The sequence below is a fragment of the Syngnathus typhle genome, linkage group LG1, assembly GCF_033458585.1.
Source record: "Syngnathus typhle isolate RoL2023-S1 ecotype Sweden linkage group LG1, RoL_Styp_1.0, whole genome shotgun sequence".
Classification (NCBI taxonomy): Eukaryota; Metazoa; Chordata; class Actinopteri; order Syngnathiformes; family Syngnathidae; genus Syngnathus; species Syngnathus typhle.
Window position 1 is genome coordinate 29,716,037 of NC_083738.1, and position 18,631 is coordinate 29,734,667.

General features: G+C 41.3%; 2 protein-coding genes across 7 annotated transcripts in view; both read left to right on the forward strand.

The window, feature by feature from the left end:
- LOC133158030 (LIM domain-binding protein 2-like) overlaps positions 1-2,441 on the forward strand; it is a 44,398-nt gene extending 41,957 nt beyond the window's left edge. For all 5 annotated transcript variants that reach the window (XM_061284851.1, XM_061284843.1, XM_061284860.1 and 2 more), the window contains one exon: positions 456-2,441. In XM_061284851.1, the coding sequence (XP_061140835.1) occupies positions 456-689 (234 nt within the window). In that variant the 3' untranslated portion in view covers positions 690-2,441. The remainder of the gene's footprint in view (positions 1-455) is intronic.
- A 1,033-nt stretch (positions 2,442-3,474) lies between these two features.
- LOC133158859 (transmembrane anterior posterior transformation protein 1 homolog) lies at positions 3,475-16,938 on the forward strand. Of its 2 annotated transcripts, XM_061286165.1 has the most exons (15): positions 3,475-3,715; positions 4,635-4,765; positions 5,417-5,535; positions 6,333-6,365; positions 7,334-7,496; positions 7,881-8,016; positions 8,197-8,294; positions 8,429-8,498; positions 8,729-8,809; positions 10,121-10,230; positions 10,303-10,362; positions 10,426-10,494; positions 10,572-10,648; positions 13,443-13,618; positions 14,894-16,938. In XM_061286165.1, exons 1-15 carry the CDS (start codon positions 3,514-3,516, stop codon positions 15,202-15,204), a joined length of 1,836 nt encoding a protein of 611 aa, XP_061142149.1. In that variant the 5' UTR covers positions 3,475-3,513; the 3' UTR covers positions 15,205-16,938. The 2 variants fall into 2 exon arrangements, with proteins under 2 accessions (XP_061142149.1, XP_061142147.1); XM_061286163.1 differs by lacking the exon at positions 6,333-6,365 and having other exon boundaries at positions 3,493-3,715.
- Positions 16,939-18,631: the final 1,693 nt, after the last annotated feature.

Sequence of the window (18,631 nt, forward strand, 5' to 3'; positions counted from 1 at the left end):
TTCTCTTCTTAATATGTTTTACATTGAACAGCAACTCTCTTCTCGTCTGATGCAGAAGTACAATCTTGGACTATGTCTGTCATCTAGTGGTGAACACTGTTATTACAGCTTTAAACTGCTCGGCTGAAACCTTTTTTTTTTTTTTAAATTCAGTGCCACTCCTAGTGTGGGCGCGGGCTGCCAGTTGCCCATCCCTGGTCCAGCTGTATCACATCAGCTTACCTTCTTGACACCAATTAATGTGGAATTTAGCACTATCGTATGGCATCTCAGGGTGTTGCAGAAAGTACACAAAAAGAAGTGAAAAGGTCACCTTTATTTTTAAACAAATTCACAAATGTTTACCTTACATCTCTGATAATTGGCTTAATTGTTGGGAATCACTGGTTTAAATTATGGAAATAGGACATACACAAGATGGAACAAGCTCAATCCCTCTTCTTTCCATCATCTAGGACGTGATGGTGGTGGGCGAGCCCACGCTGATGGGCGGCGAGTTCGGCGACGAGGACGAGCGCCTGATAACGCGTCTGGAGAACACGCAGTACGACGCCACCAACGGCCTGGACGACGACGACGACTTCACCGGCTCGCCGGCACTGACCAACAACGGGCCATGGAGCGGCAAAGCGTCCAATGGCGGCCCCGACGGCAAAGCGGAGAATGCAGCGCCGCAGGCCTCGCAGTAGAAGTGACACATGCAGAACATTGACAGCAGCAATAGCCACCCTGCCAGGACATTTTAAAAAATGTATGTAAATGTAAAAAAATAGCAAGGTGTGGACTTGGAAAAGCGTTTGGTGGACTATCTCCGCTGTGATTGGTGGACTAGCGTCACATGATATCACAAAGTGGAACTGGAAGAAAGTTTTGTTGTTTTTAAAAGCACCAGCTGACATTGTTTGAAGCCACTGCAGTCACTCTTGCTTTTTTTCTGTTTCAAATTAGCAGGAAAGAACAGTCCCTTTGTTTAGGCAGCAGAGCACGTAATACATCCGCCTTGCATTTTTGAGGCTTGGATTCAAATCTTGCCATCTCAAAAACATGCATGTTAGGTTGATTGAACACTCTAAATTGAGCATAGGAGTGAATGATTGTCTATATGTGTCCTGTAATTGGACAGAAACCAGTCCAGGGTGTACCCCACCTTTCGCCCAAAGTCAGCTGGGGTAGCCCCGCCCCCATACACACAATGGTTGCCGCCATTTCCATGCAAAGCAGTTGGATTGGGTCTCCCACTCTGTGGATTTGTCTTTAAAAAATGGGCTTTTCTCCCTTTAATACTTCCAAACTGCATGATTTTATAGGGTTTATTTGATTTGATTATTTTTGTTAATTTCATATACGTGCTTTATATTAAAAAAAAAAAATGCAACAATCTTATTGTCCTCTATCAGTTTGGCAAGGTTTGTAAGTGTAAATAGAAGTCTATTTTGAAAGCAGTTGGGAAACAGCAGCTGTTTTGTTTTCTATGGAAAGTTCCAAACTATTCCAGGATGGGTCGAAATGCCCCCAATCCTACCCTCCGCCAACCTGTTTTAGCTAGTGCACAACCAAAGCAAAAATACAAGACGGCCGCAGGTGCATATCAAAGCAAAGGCATGCTGCAGAAATGCCACGCTGTCCCTTTCATTGTGTTCACAAGACTTCTTCAATTTGGTCTCGGTGCGATTTACTCTACCTGCAAAAATTAGGACTCTTCTCTATTCTGTAGAAGCGGAAGAATGACATAATGAAATGGCAAGTTTACATTATTGCAGGTAAAATCGGGTCCATAACAGCATGTTAAGAAATCCACTACACACATGAACATGTGCCATCATTGCCGGGTTATGTGTAAAAGGGAAAGGCAGCTCTGTTACGACATCTCTGTGGTCCAGGAGCGGAAGCTCGTGGCAATATCCCACCTTTGCGTGGTTCTTCTACACACCAAAAGCGGATAATTGTCAGTTTATCTGTTGTAGCTCTGATGTTGAAATATTGCAGTATCTTTGTGTTGAAACGGGCTACATCTTTGCTAACTTTGTGAACCAGTAGCCCACTTGTAGACTGAATAGAAAAAACTGGCTTTTTTTTCTCCCCAACATCAAATGAGGGTAGAAACCCGACAGATCGCAGGATAGCGCAGACAACCGCAGCAATAATATCTCGCTGCTAAGGCTCCAATTTGGCCATTTTGCAGGCGCTCCATATGAAAGGAGGCTTCTCGGTTGAACTTTTCTCAAGAAGACAAAAGGTGCATGTCTTCACATGACTGCTTATTTACTTGTGCATTTTCTTTTTTGTGAGGAAGCGAAACATACATTTCTGAATATGTTTGAGGCTAGTATTATTAGACACCGTTTGTACATTATATAGCAGAGGTGTTCTGTGTCATATCTGATGTCTGGTATGTATGCTTTACCATTAACTTGTGCCAATAAAACCGTGCTTACAAATAACACGGAGGACGACTCCTTCTAAGCAGATAAGGTGTTTAATAAGGTGGAAAATCAACTTGCAACTAAATTGGAAACGATTCTCCTGCAGATTATGTTGATTAGCAACATTTTGAAGATAGGGTTATGGCTTTTAACAATGTAATGTAGCTATTTTGTAGCTTTTAAAACTGGTAATTCGGGTAAATGCCAGAATGAGGAACCGATATGGAAGTAAATTTAAAATTCCAATCATTGGATTAGTAAACGAAAAAATAAGTGCGAGTATTTTCACATTTAAATTGAAATAACCTGCACTTTCTACCCTACAACACGTCGGGTAGAATTGACTTGGAAGAACAGTCGGTGGATCTTTAGCCACACCAAGTGGCTTATGTTGAGTATTGCTGCAAAACATTGTCATTGCATGCACAATTTTTACTTTTTACTCTACTGTCACTGTTATGAAAATTGGAATTAATATATTTTTCTAGTTTTCAACATTATAATACTGTTTATAATTTGTGAACAGAACCAGAACGGACATTCTCTGTCTCTCTCTCTCTCTCTCTCTCTCTCTCTCTCTCTCTCTCTCTCTCTCTCTCTCTCTCTCTCTCTCTCTCTCTCTCTCGCTCTCTCTCTCTCTCTCGCTCTCTCTCTGTCTCTCTCTGTCTCTCTGTCTCTCTCTCTCTTTCATTCTCTCTTGTTGAACTTCATTGGTAAAAGAAATAATAATAAATTACATGACATGAGCGTTGTAACAAACGACACGTTACATTTTTATATTTAAAGTAAACATTTAACAAAAATCCATAAAAATTAATTGATAAACTTTATTTAAAGAAATAATTTTGCATGTGTCAAAAACGTTTAGCACAAGCGCTGTGATTAATTCTCTAACATCAAAGGGTAAAAAACTACAGTAAAACACATATTTGCCTTATGATAAAATCATAAAAAGTAAAAACAACTCGCTTAAATAAATACGTCATGTCATCAAGCTTTTTGTATTACCTCTCACGTATTTACCTTGGTCGACGCTGGTGTTGTGACGTCAAAACTATGCGACATAGAAAAGTCTGACCGACGGGGAAAAATGGCCGACACGTCGGGGACAGAGTTGTCAGACGAGAAAGAAAAAGAATCGGACTCTGATCGCAAAAACAAGCAACAGACGCATGTGTGGCAGGATGCAAACAAGTCGGGAAAAGGCATTATTTCTTCACCCCTGCCCGAGACGCTGGGCTTTTACGACATTAGCGCTGACATCAGGCGCGAGCGAAGGGACCACTCGGCAGGTAAACAACACACACTATTATTTTGTTTTCAACTGTGACACTAAAACGTTAACATTTCACATATGAGCATACTCCTTAAACGTTTAGTAAGATAAATGAGCAAAATTTTCAAAGTCTATCAAATTTGATCAACCGAATTGATTGATAAATAGTAACGCACCGTGAAACCGATTTTAATTTCGTTGCCTTTACTCCTGGGTGACACAAGCAAGCCTTACGTCAGTTGACCAATGCAGAGCAATTGAGAAAATAGCATGGATGGCATATATGTATGATTTTATTCTGCTTCTCCGATCGCCTTAGTGTAAACACGTGAAGTGTCACTCAAAAACGTGTTTTATTAAGTACATTGCTTCGATAGGATCCCAAAGGTGGCCATTATTTGCATAGAAACAGGTTAAGTCGAAGACGATTGGTGCCTCTTAGAGTCTCAGTCAAGTGCTCTATTGCATTTACTCCCAAGGGGTTCAAGATTAAACGCCAAATAATGGTCTGTTTTCATTCATCAAGGATCTCTGCTTTGTGAAAACTTTAGCAGGTGACATGAGTTCCTGGGGAAAACCCACACAGACAAGGGGAGAACATGCAAACTCCACACAGGGAAGATTGTGGGTCATGAATGGTTGTCTATGTGTGCCCCGCCATTGGCCGACGACCAGTTCAGTTACTGCCCAGAGACTGCTGGGATAGGCATCAGTAAACCCCCCCCCCCCCCCCCCCCCGTAAAAAACAAACAAACAAACATCAGATGAGCCCTATTGAGTGGATTCACTCAATCGTAGAAGAGTTCCACATGTTACCAGTAACAGAATCATAATGCCCTCTAACGCTGTCATTGTGACATGCCTTATGTGTGTGAATAGCTATTGTCACGACAGCAGACATGACAATGCCAGCTGTGTTCATTGCATTGTTCCAGATTCGTCGCTGACCTGCTTTATCTGCACGGAGCTGACCCGAGGCTACTTCCTGGAGCACAACGAAGCCAAGTACACCGAACGTCGAGAGAGGGTGTACACGTGCATGCGCATCCCCAAGGAGTTGGAAAAGGTATTGGATGGATACTCCCAATTTTGGTGCCACCATCTGACAGCGCAGGTCCGAAGCACACTTGTAGCTCCAATTTGTGATCATATCTTTAAAAACTTGTAAGTCAAGGCTTTGACATTTCAGGGCAACTCTTTATATATTATTGTCATTGTTTATGGGTAGAAAATCTATGTGGAAAAATGAGACCAGCTGTAGTTTGAACTTTTTTGCTGTTTCTGTCCTGAGCCACCAGATGGCAGTTTTGAGTGTAGTTCCAACTGCGGGAAGGCAGGAGAGGAATTTGTGCAAACATAGAAGAGCTCTTGTACATTCACTGTGTCAAACAGCTTGACTCACACATTCATTTATTTCTTTTCCTAGAGTGTTTCTATAAAAATATTTACTATTTGCTCCATGAAAATTCACACGGGCTCCACCAATAAGAGGGAAACCCTCCCACCAGGGTCCACTAGGCTCACAGCTCACTCAATTCGAACATTGCAATGTTGTTTTGCTTTTAAGACGCCATTAACGCACAGCACCAAAGTGAGGAGAAAATGACTTTTTTAGCAAGCGCACATGTAGAGGTACGTAGTTTAGATTGTTGCTTTACTTGTATCTGTGTTGTCACTCATTCTCAATTGTTGTCATCGTTGGTTTTTTTCCCCGCAGTTGATGCTCTTTGGTTTCTTCCTGTGCGTGGACGCCTTCCTGTACGTGTTCACACTGCTGCCCCTCAGGGTGCTGCTCGCTGTGCTCCGCCTCCTCACTCTGCCCTGCTTTGGCTTCAGGTCAGAAACATCACACACGCACACTAACAGGTTCATATTGTATGAAGTCGACTGTGCCTTCAAGGTAGAACCAAATCAGAGCTGAAACTGCTGTTGGCTTCACGGTAGAACCAAAACAGCAATGAAACGTTTGTTGGTCCTCTTCGTGTAATTGTGTTATCTTGATGCAAATGCACTTCCTTGAACCCCACGATAAATTACAAAGAACTAAAAAAATAATCACTGACTGAGACATTTATTCAAAAATAAAAACAACAAAAAGCTAAATTTTACATCATTATCAAATTGCAATTTTAAAATAATAACATGAACAAATAAAACCAATATGTATTGTATTGACTTAAAAGCAAGAGTAGGCCTATTTGTATATATCACTGTTTTAAAAAGTGTTTATTGGTGGTGCATTACTGCACTAAAACATTAATGGAAATAAAATAAAACAAACATGAAAGATTAATAACATTTATAAAAAGTATGTAAAAATGAATGAAAATGTTTTTGGGATGTAAGATAATTAAATATATTTAGATTTTTATTGCAATGTTAAAATAAAAAACTAAACAGTTTGAAAATGTGCACTTTGCAAAAAATATTTAAAACAGTTGTAAATTATTAATTAAAGTAAAAATAACAAAACAATAACCAATACCTCCGATTTCTTATCATTATTATAAAAATATTACATGAACTATAGGTACACATGTGTTATTATATAACTTTTTTTTTTTAATTTAATCAGTAAATCTTATAGCAAGTATTCCATGTTTGTTTCCGTCCTCCCCCCTTTCTTACTGTAGGGCACGCACATGCCCCTACTGCAGAAGAAGCAGGTATGCTCCCTCCGGCTTTATTCATGTTCACTCGCCAGCGGCAACCAATCATCTCTACCTGCATCCTCATCTCCATCGTGTCCTTTAGACTTGTCCTTTAGATGTTCAGCTGCTCATCATCTTGCTCCACTTAGCAACACCTTAGTGGTTTGTTCCTCTATCATCGTGGGTATGGCTTTCAACCAGGTCAGCGGAGATTTACCGAGTGTGCATGTTCATCCTCCGTGTTTGCTCAAACACAACAAACATGCTGCTTGTATGTACGAAAGAAAAACAAGGAGGATCAATAGCATGCACTACTTGGCTACAACCAGGAAGAGGCGCTGTTGTTTTAGTCACAACTTGTTTGCCCTAGAAATAAGAGCAGCACGGCATCAGCGAATCTTTGTCCCTTTTTCTATATGTGCTCCATACACCCTGTGAGGAAGCGATGTGATGAGTAGCAAGCAGGACAGGATTGAGTCAGGCAGTATTAATAATGTGAGATGGGAGGGCCTATGCTCAAAACTTACGTAAATCTTAATGAATTGCCACGGGTGACATACCAAGGCTCTCTTTTGCAAATATTATCACATATAATATGAGCGTGTCAGTGATTTTATTTTTTTTTTAAATCATAATCCGTCATTCAAAGACTCCATCTTTTACACACACATGCCACCAACAAACACCTTGGCCTTTGATATGCTGGAATTCTACTCACCTGTGATGTCTCATAAATCCTTGAGCTATATTTGTCACAGCACCTTAATGCTAGTTTGCAAAGTTGCATTTTTGATCCATAAGCACTGGAAATGTAAGCAGCCATCGTTACACTGGGCTTGCAAAATGTCTTATTCAATAATGCATGTTTAGTAGTTTGTATCTTGATGTTTCGCATGCAGGACTTCATGGAATAGTGGAATAGATGCTGGATGTATTGTGTAGTATCTAGTGTAAGTCAATGAAGTGATTGTGTGCTTCTACAGTGGATCGAGGCTGCTGCAGCCGGCGCAGGTGTGTGACATTTTGAAAGGACTCATCCTGGTGCTGTGCTTCTTCATGATGCACTACGTGGACTACGCCATGATGTACCACCTGATCAGAGGGCAGTCCGTCATCAAACTCTACCTCATCTACAACATGCTGGAGGTATGATGAGCTGTGTTATTCACAAAACAGGAAATGCACACAATTTGAGTTCAATTAAACAGGCACAGATTTGAGTAAAGTACATTGGTGATTCAATTGAGAGAAAATCATCAGTATTTCATATTGCTGGCATTAGGGCTAAACCTCTCAAAGTTGGTTCATTTCATATTCATTCACCAATCAATACTATTCGTCGCCACGTGGTTTTGATAAATGATGGGCCATGAGTCATCGAGACTGATTTATATTCAGGTAGACTTATTGTTTTTGCGTTTTATAGTGGTCAGCTTTTTTTTGTATTGTGACAAGTTGACAATTCTATCCTGGTTATAAGTTTGGTGACAATTTGACCTTGGACCGTTGTTTTCTCACCCGTGACAACAGGTGGCAGATCGCCTCTTCTCCTCCTTCGGCCAAGACATCCTGGACGCTTTGTACTGGACAGCCACAGAGCCTAAAGAGCGCAAGAGGGACAGCATCGGAGTCATCCCTCACTTCCTCATGGCTGTTTTTTATGTTTGTATCCTTCCACGTTCTCTCACTTTTTGGGTGTAGGCTAGGGGACCACTTGGAGGGGAGAGATATTTCGATTCCCTTACGTGGATACAGATATCTTTTAAAGGACTACATAGTCATTTACTATTGCATTTTTTATCTCTTTCATTGCTGAACTTGTTTTCTTGACCATCACATACCAAAGTCCTCCACGCCATCCTTATCATGGTCCAAGCCTCCACGCTAAATGTCGCCTTCAACTCGCATAACAAGTCTCTGCTCACCATCATGATGTCCAGTAACGTTAGTACACAGAAACACACACACACACACACACTCACACACTCAAGTCATTGGGCAAGACAAAAGTACACAGAGATTTTGTATGATGACTCTTGAGTAGAGCAAAAGGAATGAAACTGCTTCTCATTTCACAGTTCGTGGAGATCAAAGGCAGCGTTTTCAAGAAATTTGAAAAGAACAACCTGTTCCAAATGTCCAACAGTGGTAAGATGTGCTTTAGCATCTTATCGAGAGTGAACAGATAAAAGTTAATATACATATGTTCTAAAATAACCTCTTGTTATATTATTTATCCTTGTGTGAAACTAGCTTGTGCTCAAAAAAGGCAGAAGTAAACAAACCAAATTTTGTTTGATGATCTTGATATGGCACGTTGTTAGAATTTAGCAGCACTTGTCGTTGTGTTTACACATGTCATTTGTTTTCTCTGCCAGATATCAAAGAGCGCTTCACCAGCTATGTTCTCATGCTCATCGTGTGTCTGAGGAATATGGAGCAGTTCTCATGGAATCTGGGTAATTATCTTGATAACTGTAGTTAGGGTGGGGCTTATCCAAGTATACCTCATTGTAATTTTAAATGGGGAAGTGGATGCTCACTTGGTGGCGTGGTCATCTCCCAACCCGAATATTGTGGGCTTGACCTTCAGCCCTTCTAACCATGTTGAAGAATCTTTGCGCAAGATCCATTCCAAATTTGCACCTTATTTTTTTTCAACCTTGACCTCATTCTCGCTCTTAGACACAAGCACGCACATGCATGAAATATTACAGAGAAGTCATACGGAGTCAGCGAATGGCTGGACAGTTGGCACAATCCTGCTGCACCGCGAGCAGTTTTACCCTCCAGGGGGAGTCCTCTTGAGCGGGCACAGCGTGACAGCCCGATTGACAACTCCATGACAAGCGTCATCTCCCCGAGGCGCCTCTGAAGGCAAACGCGTGGGCGCTGACTGACAGACGCAGCCTGTCAACCAAACTGTGACACCGCCGCGCTCATTTCAGCCCCTTTTCCATCACTCACTGTTGCTTTCCCGAATACTTGCTTGTGATAAGCTAGTAACGAGATTTTCTCAGAATGAGCCTCAAAGCACATTTCGTGTTGTTAGTCAAATGTTTCGTTGTGAAGATGGGCATGAAGCTTATTATTAAACATGACTGGACTTTCTTTGTAGTGCGGTTTGAACATCCCTTGAAAACTTATTAAGAATGTCTCCTACTAGGAAAGGTTTGGCATTAGTAGAGACATTACACTTGTGAAGTAATGTTTAAAGTGTTATAGTGGATGCATGCATGTACATACATTTATACTAAAACTACTTTGTGATGCACTGCATCACACTGGGGTGTTTCTAATATTTAAATTGTGGATGGACATCAAACTGAAACAAATCAAGCAAAATTGCCACTTTTATCACATGAAGAGCCCCTAAAATTAATTTTGCAATCTCCTTCATGCTAAGATTTCTTAAAATGACTGCCTTTGTGTGATGAAACTGTTGTTATACTGAATACTTTTATTTTGAAGATTTGATTTTCGACCGGATTTGCCGATCAGACCGGGAGAGTTGTTGTCGTCATAGCGCAAGGAAGATGATGAATTAGATAAATGTGCATCGATTCTGGGACATGAATGGCTTAGTCATGTTTTTTTGTACAAAAAAGCAATGGGATGTCTGAAAACTGGGATGAAAATGTAAATAACAAAAATGTGATTGAAAACCATCTCAGACAAAAAAGGCAATTTGAAAAATACAGAAACATTTACAAGCAATTCACTTTCTAATCAATCCGATGAAGTGATTGCGCTTGTTTCTTTTGCTGCAGAGCACCTGTGGGTGTTGTTCCCCGACGTCTTCATGGTCCTCACTTCCGAAGTGGCGGTTGACGCCATCAAACACGCTTTCATCACCAAGTTCAATGACATCACGGCAGATGTAAGGACTGTATTTTTTAATTTTTTATTAAGAAGTCTCCCTCCTCTGACATCTTCTTCTGTTGTCTGACAGGTTTACAGTGAATACAGAGCCAGCTTAGCTTTTGATCTCGTCAGCAGTCGACAGAAGAACGTAAGCAACGACTTCTTCCGACCACGCCCCCAATCTGTTGACATCAAGTATTTTCTATGTTAGGCTTACACGGACTACAGTGACTCGGTGGCCCGCCGGATGGGCTTCATCCCGCTGCCTTTGGCCGTGCTAGTAAGACGCCGCACCTTCTAAATGCTGTTGACCTGCAAATACTCTATGTCAACACCTTGTCTTCTGTGTTTGGACAGCTTATCCGGGTGGTCATGAGTTCAGTAAAGGTGCAAGGAGCCCTGTCATACACGTGTGTGCTCCTCTTTTATCTCGGGTAAGATCCAATTATCTTTAATGTGTGTTGTCTCTCTGAAGCAATAAATAATGGTCTGACGTTGATGCACTTGTTTTGAGCGCCTAGTATTCTCGGAGCACACTATTACTAAACCTGCTCTTATTCCAAGTGTGCAATTTAGCACAGCTATAAGATGCTTGGAAAGCTTAAAACGATTCTAAAATGAGTTTTTTTTGTTTTTGGTTAAGATAAAAATACATCTTTTTCACACAGTAACCCTGTAAAATTATAAAATCTTACACAGGTCCTGCTAACTGACACAAAAATTCACACAGACATTCTGTACAATTACCACCTCTTTTATACAGCTATAGAATAAAAGAACAACATGTTTTACACTAAGATCCTGCAAAATTATCGCCAGTTTCACACGGTACCACCTCTTTCAATACTGTGCTTCCATGCAAGAGTATCAACTCTTTCACGCTAAGAACCTGCAAATTGACCACCGCTGTCACATCGATATCCGGCAAAAGGACCTCTCACTTCAAGCGGAAGCACCTCTTTCACACAGAGAACAGCAATGAGTACCATCTCTTCCACACAGGCATGCTACAAAATGACTGTCCCTTTCACATAGTACCACCTTATTAACAGAGACAATTTAAGATTAACACCTGTTTCACACTGAAGTCCTATAAAATTCCACTTTTCTTACAGTGTCAATATTACCATGTCTTTCTTAAAACCAACGACATTTCCACTTCTTTCACGCTGTTATCCTGAAAATTTACACTCCTCTCACACAAGTAGCGCCTCTTGTACTTGGAGAGCCTTTAAAACTTCTTTTATACAGAGACTGGGAAATAAACACCTCTTTCACTGAAATCCCCCAAAATTACCACCTCCTTCACACCGAGACCCTGTGAAATCACTGCCTGTCAAACAGATCCCGCAAAATTAGTCACTTTAACACAAAGACCCTGTAAAAGGGCCGCCTGGTTTACTCACATTTAAGATTAAAAACAAAATTACTACGCCTTTCATGCAGACTCTGCAAAATTACCCCCTCTCAGAGATCTCGAAAAATTACCGCCTCTTTCCACAGTGACCGCCTCTTTCTCAGAGAGCTGGTTTTTTTTCCCGTTATGCAGTAGAAGCTTTTGCATGCCCATTGACACATTTTGTATCTGCATCTATTTTTAATCATAGCACACTTATGTATGTCATCAAACTGACTCAAAGATTCTCAAAGACGACACAGTTAAACAAGCATCAACATTTTGTCCTCGCGTTCTCCCTATGCTCATTCGCCGTATCCCATCGGCCCGGCGCCATTGAAGAGTTTCCCCTTCGGGGTGAACAGTACCATGTTGTCATCTCGGCTGGCATCTCGGTGGTTTAAAAATAGCCCTTGCTGGAACACACTGCCGTGCCCTGGCAACAGTTCAGCCATACTGACATGCGCTCGCATTTAACACCTCATCACATGCAGCAGCAGCAGCAGCTCCGCAGACCTAATTTTGTCTGCCCGTCATCAGCATCGCTCCGTTTAGCCCTGATGATGGCACACTTGGACCACAAATGTATCACAATGGAACCAGTAGGAGTAATACACACCACTGAACATATGTTCAAGAGCTCCAAAATAGCTTTTAGCTTCATACTAAGAACCAATATATTTCGGTTACCTGATTTTGAAATGGGGCAGCACGGTGAGGCAGTGGTTAGCACGTCCGCCTCACAGTGCAGAGGTTGCCGGTTCAATCCTTCCTGTGGGGTGTTTGCATGTTCCCCCCATGCCTGCGTGGGTTTCCAGTTCCTCCGGCTTTGTCCTACATCCCAAAATCATGTATGGTAGGCCGATTTGAACATTGCCAATTAGGTGTTGGTGTGAGTGCAGATGGTTGATTGTCTCTGTGTGCCCTGCGATTGACTGGCAACCAGTTCAGGGTGTCCCCCGCCTACTGACCGATGACTGCTGGTGTAGTCTCCAGCAAGCGGTTCAGAAAATTGACGAACGGATGGATTTAGAAATGTGAGCAAGTGGTGCACTACATATTTTAGTACACTTTACACAAGGGGAAAATAGCACAAAACTTTGATTCACTGAAGGCTAAATAATCCTAATTTGAGTCATTACCACCAATATTTATTTGTTACTCATTCACTTTGAAATTAAGGGAAACTCCCCAAATTTGATTTGTTTAAATGATATGAAAACTACAGTGTGTTTTACACAAAGCGCCACATCTGTGGCCTTTTCCATAGAGAGAGACTCTGTAAATTTGTCTCTATTGCAGAGACCCTTCAGAATTACTACCTCTTTCACACAGAAATCCTGTCAAATGGTCCCCCTTTTTAGATGGATAATTAAATTGATTACCGTATTTTCTTGATTATAAATCGCTCTGGAGTACAAGTCGCACCAGCCATAAAATACATAATAAAGAAGGAAAAGAGTATTCCTTTTATACTTATAAATCGCACTGGAGTATAAATTGCATTTTTGGGAGAAATCTATTTGACAAAATCCAACACCAAGAATAGACATGTGATCTTGAAAGGCAATTTAAGATAAAAATAGAATAGAGGCAACAACAGGCTGAATAATTGTATGGTATGCTAACGTTACATGACACAGAAACAACGAACTGAGAACCTGCCTGGTATGTTAACATATCAATAGACCCTGTAGAATTACAGCCACTTTCACACAGATACCTTGCAAAACTATCGACCTCATTCACCGGACCCTGCAAGTTGATTGTTTTTTTAATGTTTGCATCTTCCACACAGAGTTCCTATAAAATAGACCTTTCTTTCTCCGTAGACTGGTCACACTGAAAGTTCTGAACAGCATTGTGCTGCTGGGCAAATCATGCGTGTACGTCAAGAGGGCCAACATGGAGGGCAAATTGTTCGAAAAGCCACACGCCGCACCTTCGTCCTCCTCAGCCAAGACTCCCAACAAGAAGGGCGACCACGTTGCGACCAGGACACCCTCAGGTAATACAGCCCTGGAAACCGTTGGAGTCATGCATCTGTAGCCTCTTTCAAACAGGTCTGTGTGCAATCAGAATCAACTTTATTGGCCAAGTTTGTGCATGCCAAACAAGGAATTTGACTCCGGTTGATCTCAGCTTCTGTACAGCATTTAAGTGACTATCAACATTCAGGTGACTAATAACATTTAAGAGGTCACAGAGGTCCTGTAAAATTATTGCCACATAGATGTTGAAAAATAGCCACCTCTATACACAGCGTTGGGTTTTTTTCTTCTCCATAATGCATTTATCACTGATGCGATTTAATCCCAGAGCAAACTCTGTGATATAACTATGCAGTAACCACGTAAAAATTCCAGAATAAGATAATCTCTTTCGTGCAGGGATTGTGTCAAACTGCCACTTTTCTCGCTGAGATCCAATAAACTTGCCGTGACTTTCATACGGAGATTTGGTCAAATGGCCGCCTCTTTCACGCAGCAATGCCAAAAAGAATTACACAGAAATTAATCACCACACTGACACAGGTCCCCCAAAATAGCTGCCACTTTTACACAGAGACCATATGAAACTAAAACCTATTCCACAAGGTCATCCTTTAAAATGACAACCCCTTTCATCGGAAATTTCTACTAAATGACCAGCTCTTCGGCACAGTGGCCCACGTCAACACGAGACCAAGCGTTAAATGTCATTTCATCGCTTCCATGACAACAAACTGTGGCGGACGCCCATTAACACTTGCTTTTCTTCTTGTAAGACTGCACAAATGGTGCAGTTTGGGGCCGTTGTTGCTTTTCGACTCGCACGTCATCAGGCCAAACACCGCCAGTCACGTTTTCCTAGAGGTGGTGCCATCTCATTTGCAGTCAAATCCCCTCAGTTCTCACCTCCACGCGTGGTCCCACCCACACTTCTCAACGGGAGCTTTGAAGTGACGAAAGATCCTGATGGCGTGTCATTTCCAGTCAGCGTTTCCCAGTCACAGAAGCGACAGGACGCCACATCTTTCAGCTGGAGTTTAAAACCACAACGTCAGCTACCATGTTCACCTCACTTTCAACCTCTTGCTTACTTAAGTGCCACACCACCGCACAATTATATTCAAGTGCCTGTCTTTTGTTGTTTTTAAATCATCTGTTAACCAGTGCTCTACCCGGCCACCATACATAGTCTTGATCCATAAAATTTTAATTCTATAGCGGTTTTTGTGTGCTGTGCTATTTTCCATATCAAGGGGAACCACAACATTATGTTTCCGTCTTGTTCTCCACAGATGACACCAAGTCGAACTCAAAACTGCCCTCCGTCCGTCTTTCCTCCTCACCCTCCTCTTCTTCAGTGACTACTCAGCCAGCACCAAGGTGGGACTTTCCTCCACCTTCTGGCGACTTTTCGGCCTCAGCGCCTGCATCGCCACCTCCCCCTCCTCTTGACCAGCCGCCTCCTGTACTCGAACCCTTGCAGCCTGCTCCCTTACCCCCCAAAGTGGAGCAGGAGCATGAACCTGAGGTTAGACCCAAGGCTCCTAAAAAGGACCTTCTGGAGATTGACCGCTTCACAATCTGTGGAAACCGCATAGACTGAGGGAAAAGACACGAGTAAATTACTGGATGCGCATTTCCTGTCGCTTTGAGACGTTTCATGACCGGAAGATTAAGCGAGCTGATAATCAGCATGCAGGGAAGCTGGCTCTGAAAGAACCTTTAAAGGTACGGAAGAGCATAGCTAAAGCCTACACAAAAAGTGTAGGGGGGACTCTCACTCCATGAGAAAGGATTCCCGTCCTGATTGTCACAATGTTGCACAAAATGGGGTTTACAACTTCCTCAAGACCAAGACAATGTTGCGCTTGTTCTTTTGGTTTTATGATTTATAATTGTAAAGCCTATGTTGTTGCTTTTTCTTGATTCAAATTCAAAGATGAGCTAACGTTCGAGGAAGGAGTTGAGTTCAGTTTGCACGTCTGTAGCCACTTTCACACAGAGATCACATCACGCTAAAAACAGAAATTTTAAAACAGAAACCCCGCATAATGATTACCTCTTTAACACGGTAATCCTGCAAAATGACCACAACTTTAATATAGAGAGACTGGAAAATCACAGCCTTATTCTCGCAGATACAGAAAAATTAGGACCACTTTCACCCCTTTGAATACAACCGCCCCTTTTACACAGAGAACCTTCGGAATTTATTCCACTCAGACTCTGCACAATTTCTACCTTTTTTCCGCACTGATCTTCCGGTATTGCAAACATTATCTCAGAGAGAGCCTGAAAAAAAATCACACCTCTTGCTAAATGATCATCACTTTCATACGAACAACTTGCAAAGTCAGAGGCTTAGTCGCTGACATTTTGCCAGTGCCGTCTCTCACACAGAATTACAACTTCTCAAACAAAGAAAACAAAATTTTACCCTTATTCATACAAAGACCATGCAATTATCATCTGCAAAGTGGCCACCACTTTTGCATAAAGACTTTACAAAATTGCAGCCTTTTCTACACAGAGATCCAACAAACAAAAACCATGCAAAAATAATAGCCTTCGTGACACTTGGAAAATCACCATGAGAATTACCTGCAAAATTGGTTTCATATTCACGTAATGCGATACGTCAGTTTCCAACACAGATCCTTCATAAAGACTGTCTTTCTTACGCAGAAACCCCCCAATATTTCTCCTCACGCAGAGACTCAGCAAAATGAAAATGCCTTTTTCACCCACCCTTTTTGATAATAAGGATTCCGCTTCGTAGTGCACAAATCACAAAAGAGCAATCGATTTTCAGAAGTGAACCAAAATAGCCGGACCAATTCTGAGCCTCCATGTAGATGTCCTGCCTGCTGTCCCAATACTTTTGTCCATATAGCGTTAGCACTGATGGAGCAAACTTGCTTGTTGCCTTTTTTTTAGCCTTCACTGCCATGTTTACATCCTTGTCGTAGTCAGAAGGCTTTTCACAATGAAAGCCTTTTGATCTGGAATGTTTTCAGATTTGACTTTGATTGCAATGAAATTATTGTTTGTTCCCTGCAGAAATATGAATTATCCTCTTTTATTCAGATATAAGATGTGACATGTCAGGTGTGATTTATTGATTTATTTAATTTTATTTACGGTACTTCCCACCATGTCGGCGAGGGTGAGTACGTAAGAGAAAGTTTATATGGTTTACTGCCTTTGTTGTAATTATAATAATGAAATAAAATATTTTTGCGGAAGTGCCACCTGTGATGTGATTATAACTCATCTTCTTTTATGATCCTGGCATACCGTTTGCAATAAAACACAAAATACTTCCCTAATGTCACAATATGTTTTCACTTGATCTTTTGTTTTTGTTTTGTATCGTTTTTGTCTTGCATTGAATGATTAGCATCTTGTTTTTTATTTAGCTATGTCATTGTCACAAACAAAACTCATACTTCCTCGTCAACACAGACGATGCAAATTGCTTACTAATTTCATACAGAAATTGCAGGATTTCCCCCTTTCACACGGCAACATTGCAAAATCATAACTTCCTCACTCACAGACACCCAGCACGACCCAGAAAATGTATCACCTTTTTATACCAGAATTGTGCATAACTGACGTGTTTTACACAGAAACATTCTATTTCTTACTTATTTGATCAGTTATCTGGCAAATTACAAAATAGTAAAAATGTACCTTTCACAGGGATCCTGCCAAATTATTGCCTTTTTTTATATACTTTAAAACAGAAACTACAAAAACGACCTCCTCTTTTGCATAGAGACCTCACAGAAAGACTGCCCGTTTCGCGCAGATATTGTGCGATTATCCTGCCTCTTTCACACAGAAACCCTGCAAAATCAACCTCCTTTTTAGCGGTGTCATTTATTTTCAACAAGGGCCAGTAAGCTGAGATTCACCCCCCAGACGACCTCACCTGTCTGGCCCACGAACTTGTATGTCACACTGTACGCTAACACTTATTAGATGACCAATAAGCTCCTTATGAGAGGACGGTCACGTCAAGATCGTTTAAAGCAAGGACGTCCAAACATTTAAACAAATATAGTATCTACATTACCTTATTGGTGACAAATCAAAAGTGTTGAGATGGGCGAGTAACGAGACCGGGTATCAGAATCAGTCTGATCCCAGCCTTATTTATTCTTTGTGGAAGCTGCAGATGCCAAAATATATATATATTTTTAACAAAGTCCTCCTCAACACATTGGCACATCATCATCTGAGTAAAAAAGAAAGGTCTTTGTTCAACATTTATTAAAAAAGATACATTTTACAAAAGTGATAATATTTAACTTTTGTTACAACAAAAATACATATCTTTCAACGTTTAATGCGGGTAGTGTTCTATAGTATTGTTACATATATATATATATATATATATATATATATATATATATATATATATATATATATATATAACTGTACAGTGGACCATTAAAAACATTGAGTCCGCAAATGACCCCAAGGCTGGACTTTAGACAGTTCGGATTCAAAGCATCTGCGTACTCCACAAAGTATGTTTTTGTGCTAATGACCAACTTTCAGTTCTGCTTTCCCATGTTCCTCGTGAGCATCACTCTCAGCCCAAGGCGAAGCTATAGACATCCAATACCTGCGAACGAGCCACAATGATATCATTGTCTGCTCCCTGGAGGTCAGGGGGCCCCTGAAGACAAGGTCCTTTCAGTCAAATGCGCTGGGACCTCCAAAGTGATACAATCTCAACTCCCACAGACATTTTATGGAAAGGTGTACAGCATTTGTGTGTGAGCTGTAACTACATGTATATATCATAGTATATGTATATATATCATAGTAACCTTGGATAGGTCCCCCCCCCCCCCCCCCCCCCCCCCGTGGGAACAAGTGGTACAGATAATGGGATGGATAGAATCGGTTCTAACTAAGTACTCGACAGATAAAAATGTTGTGCAGTGTCCTTTCTTTTCAACAGGTGGTGCCCTTTCCTCCAGTTGCCGCGCGCACCCGCGACGCACGCACGCACG

What these genes read in the sequence shown, in the direction of transcription:
- LOC133158859 (XM_061286165.1), top strand. Translation starts at nt 3,514, where the DNA reads ATGGCCGACACGTCGGGGACAGAGTTGTCAGACGAGAAAGAAAAAGAA. An exon ending in CCATCATGATGTCCAGTAAC is followed by an intron (nt 8,295 to 8,428) that starts GTTAGTACACAG and finishes CTCATTTCACAG; the next exon opens with TTCGTGGAGATCAAAGGCAG. An exon ending in TCAGCAGTCGACAGAAGAAC is followed by an intron (nt 10,363 to 10,425) that starts GTAAGCAACGAC and finishes TTTCTATGTTAG; the next exon opens with GCTTACACGGACTACAGTGA.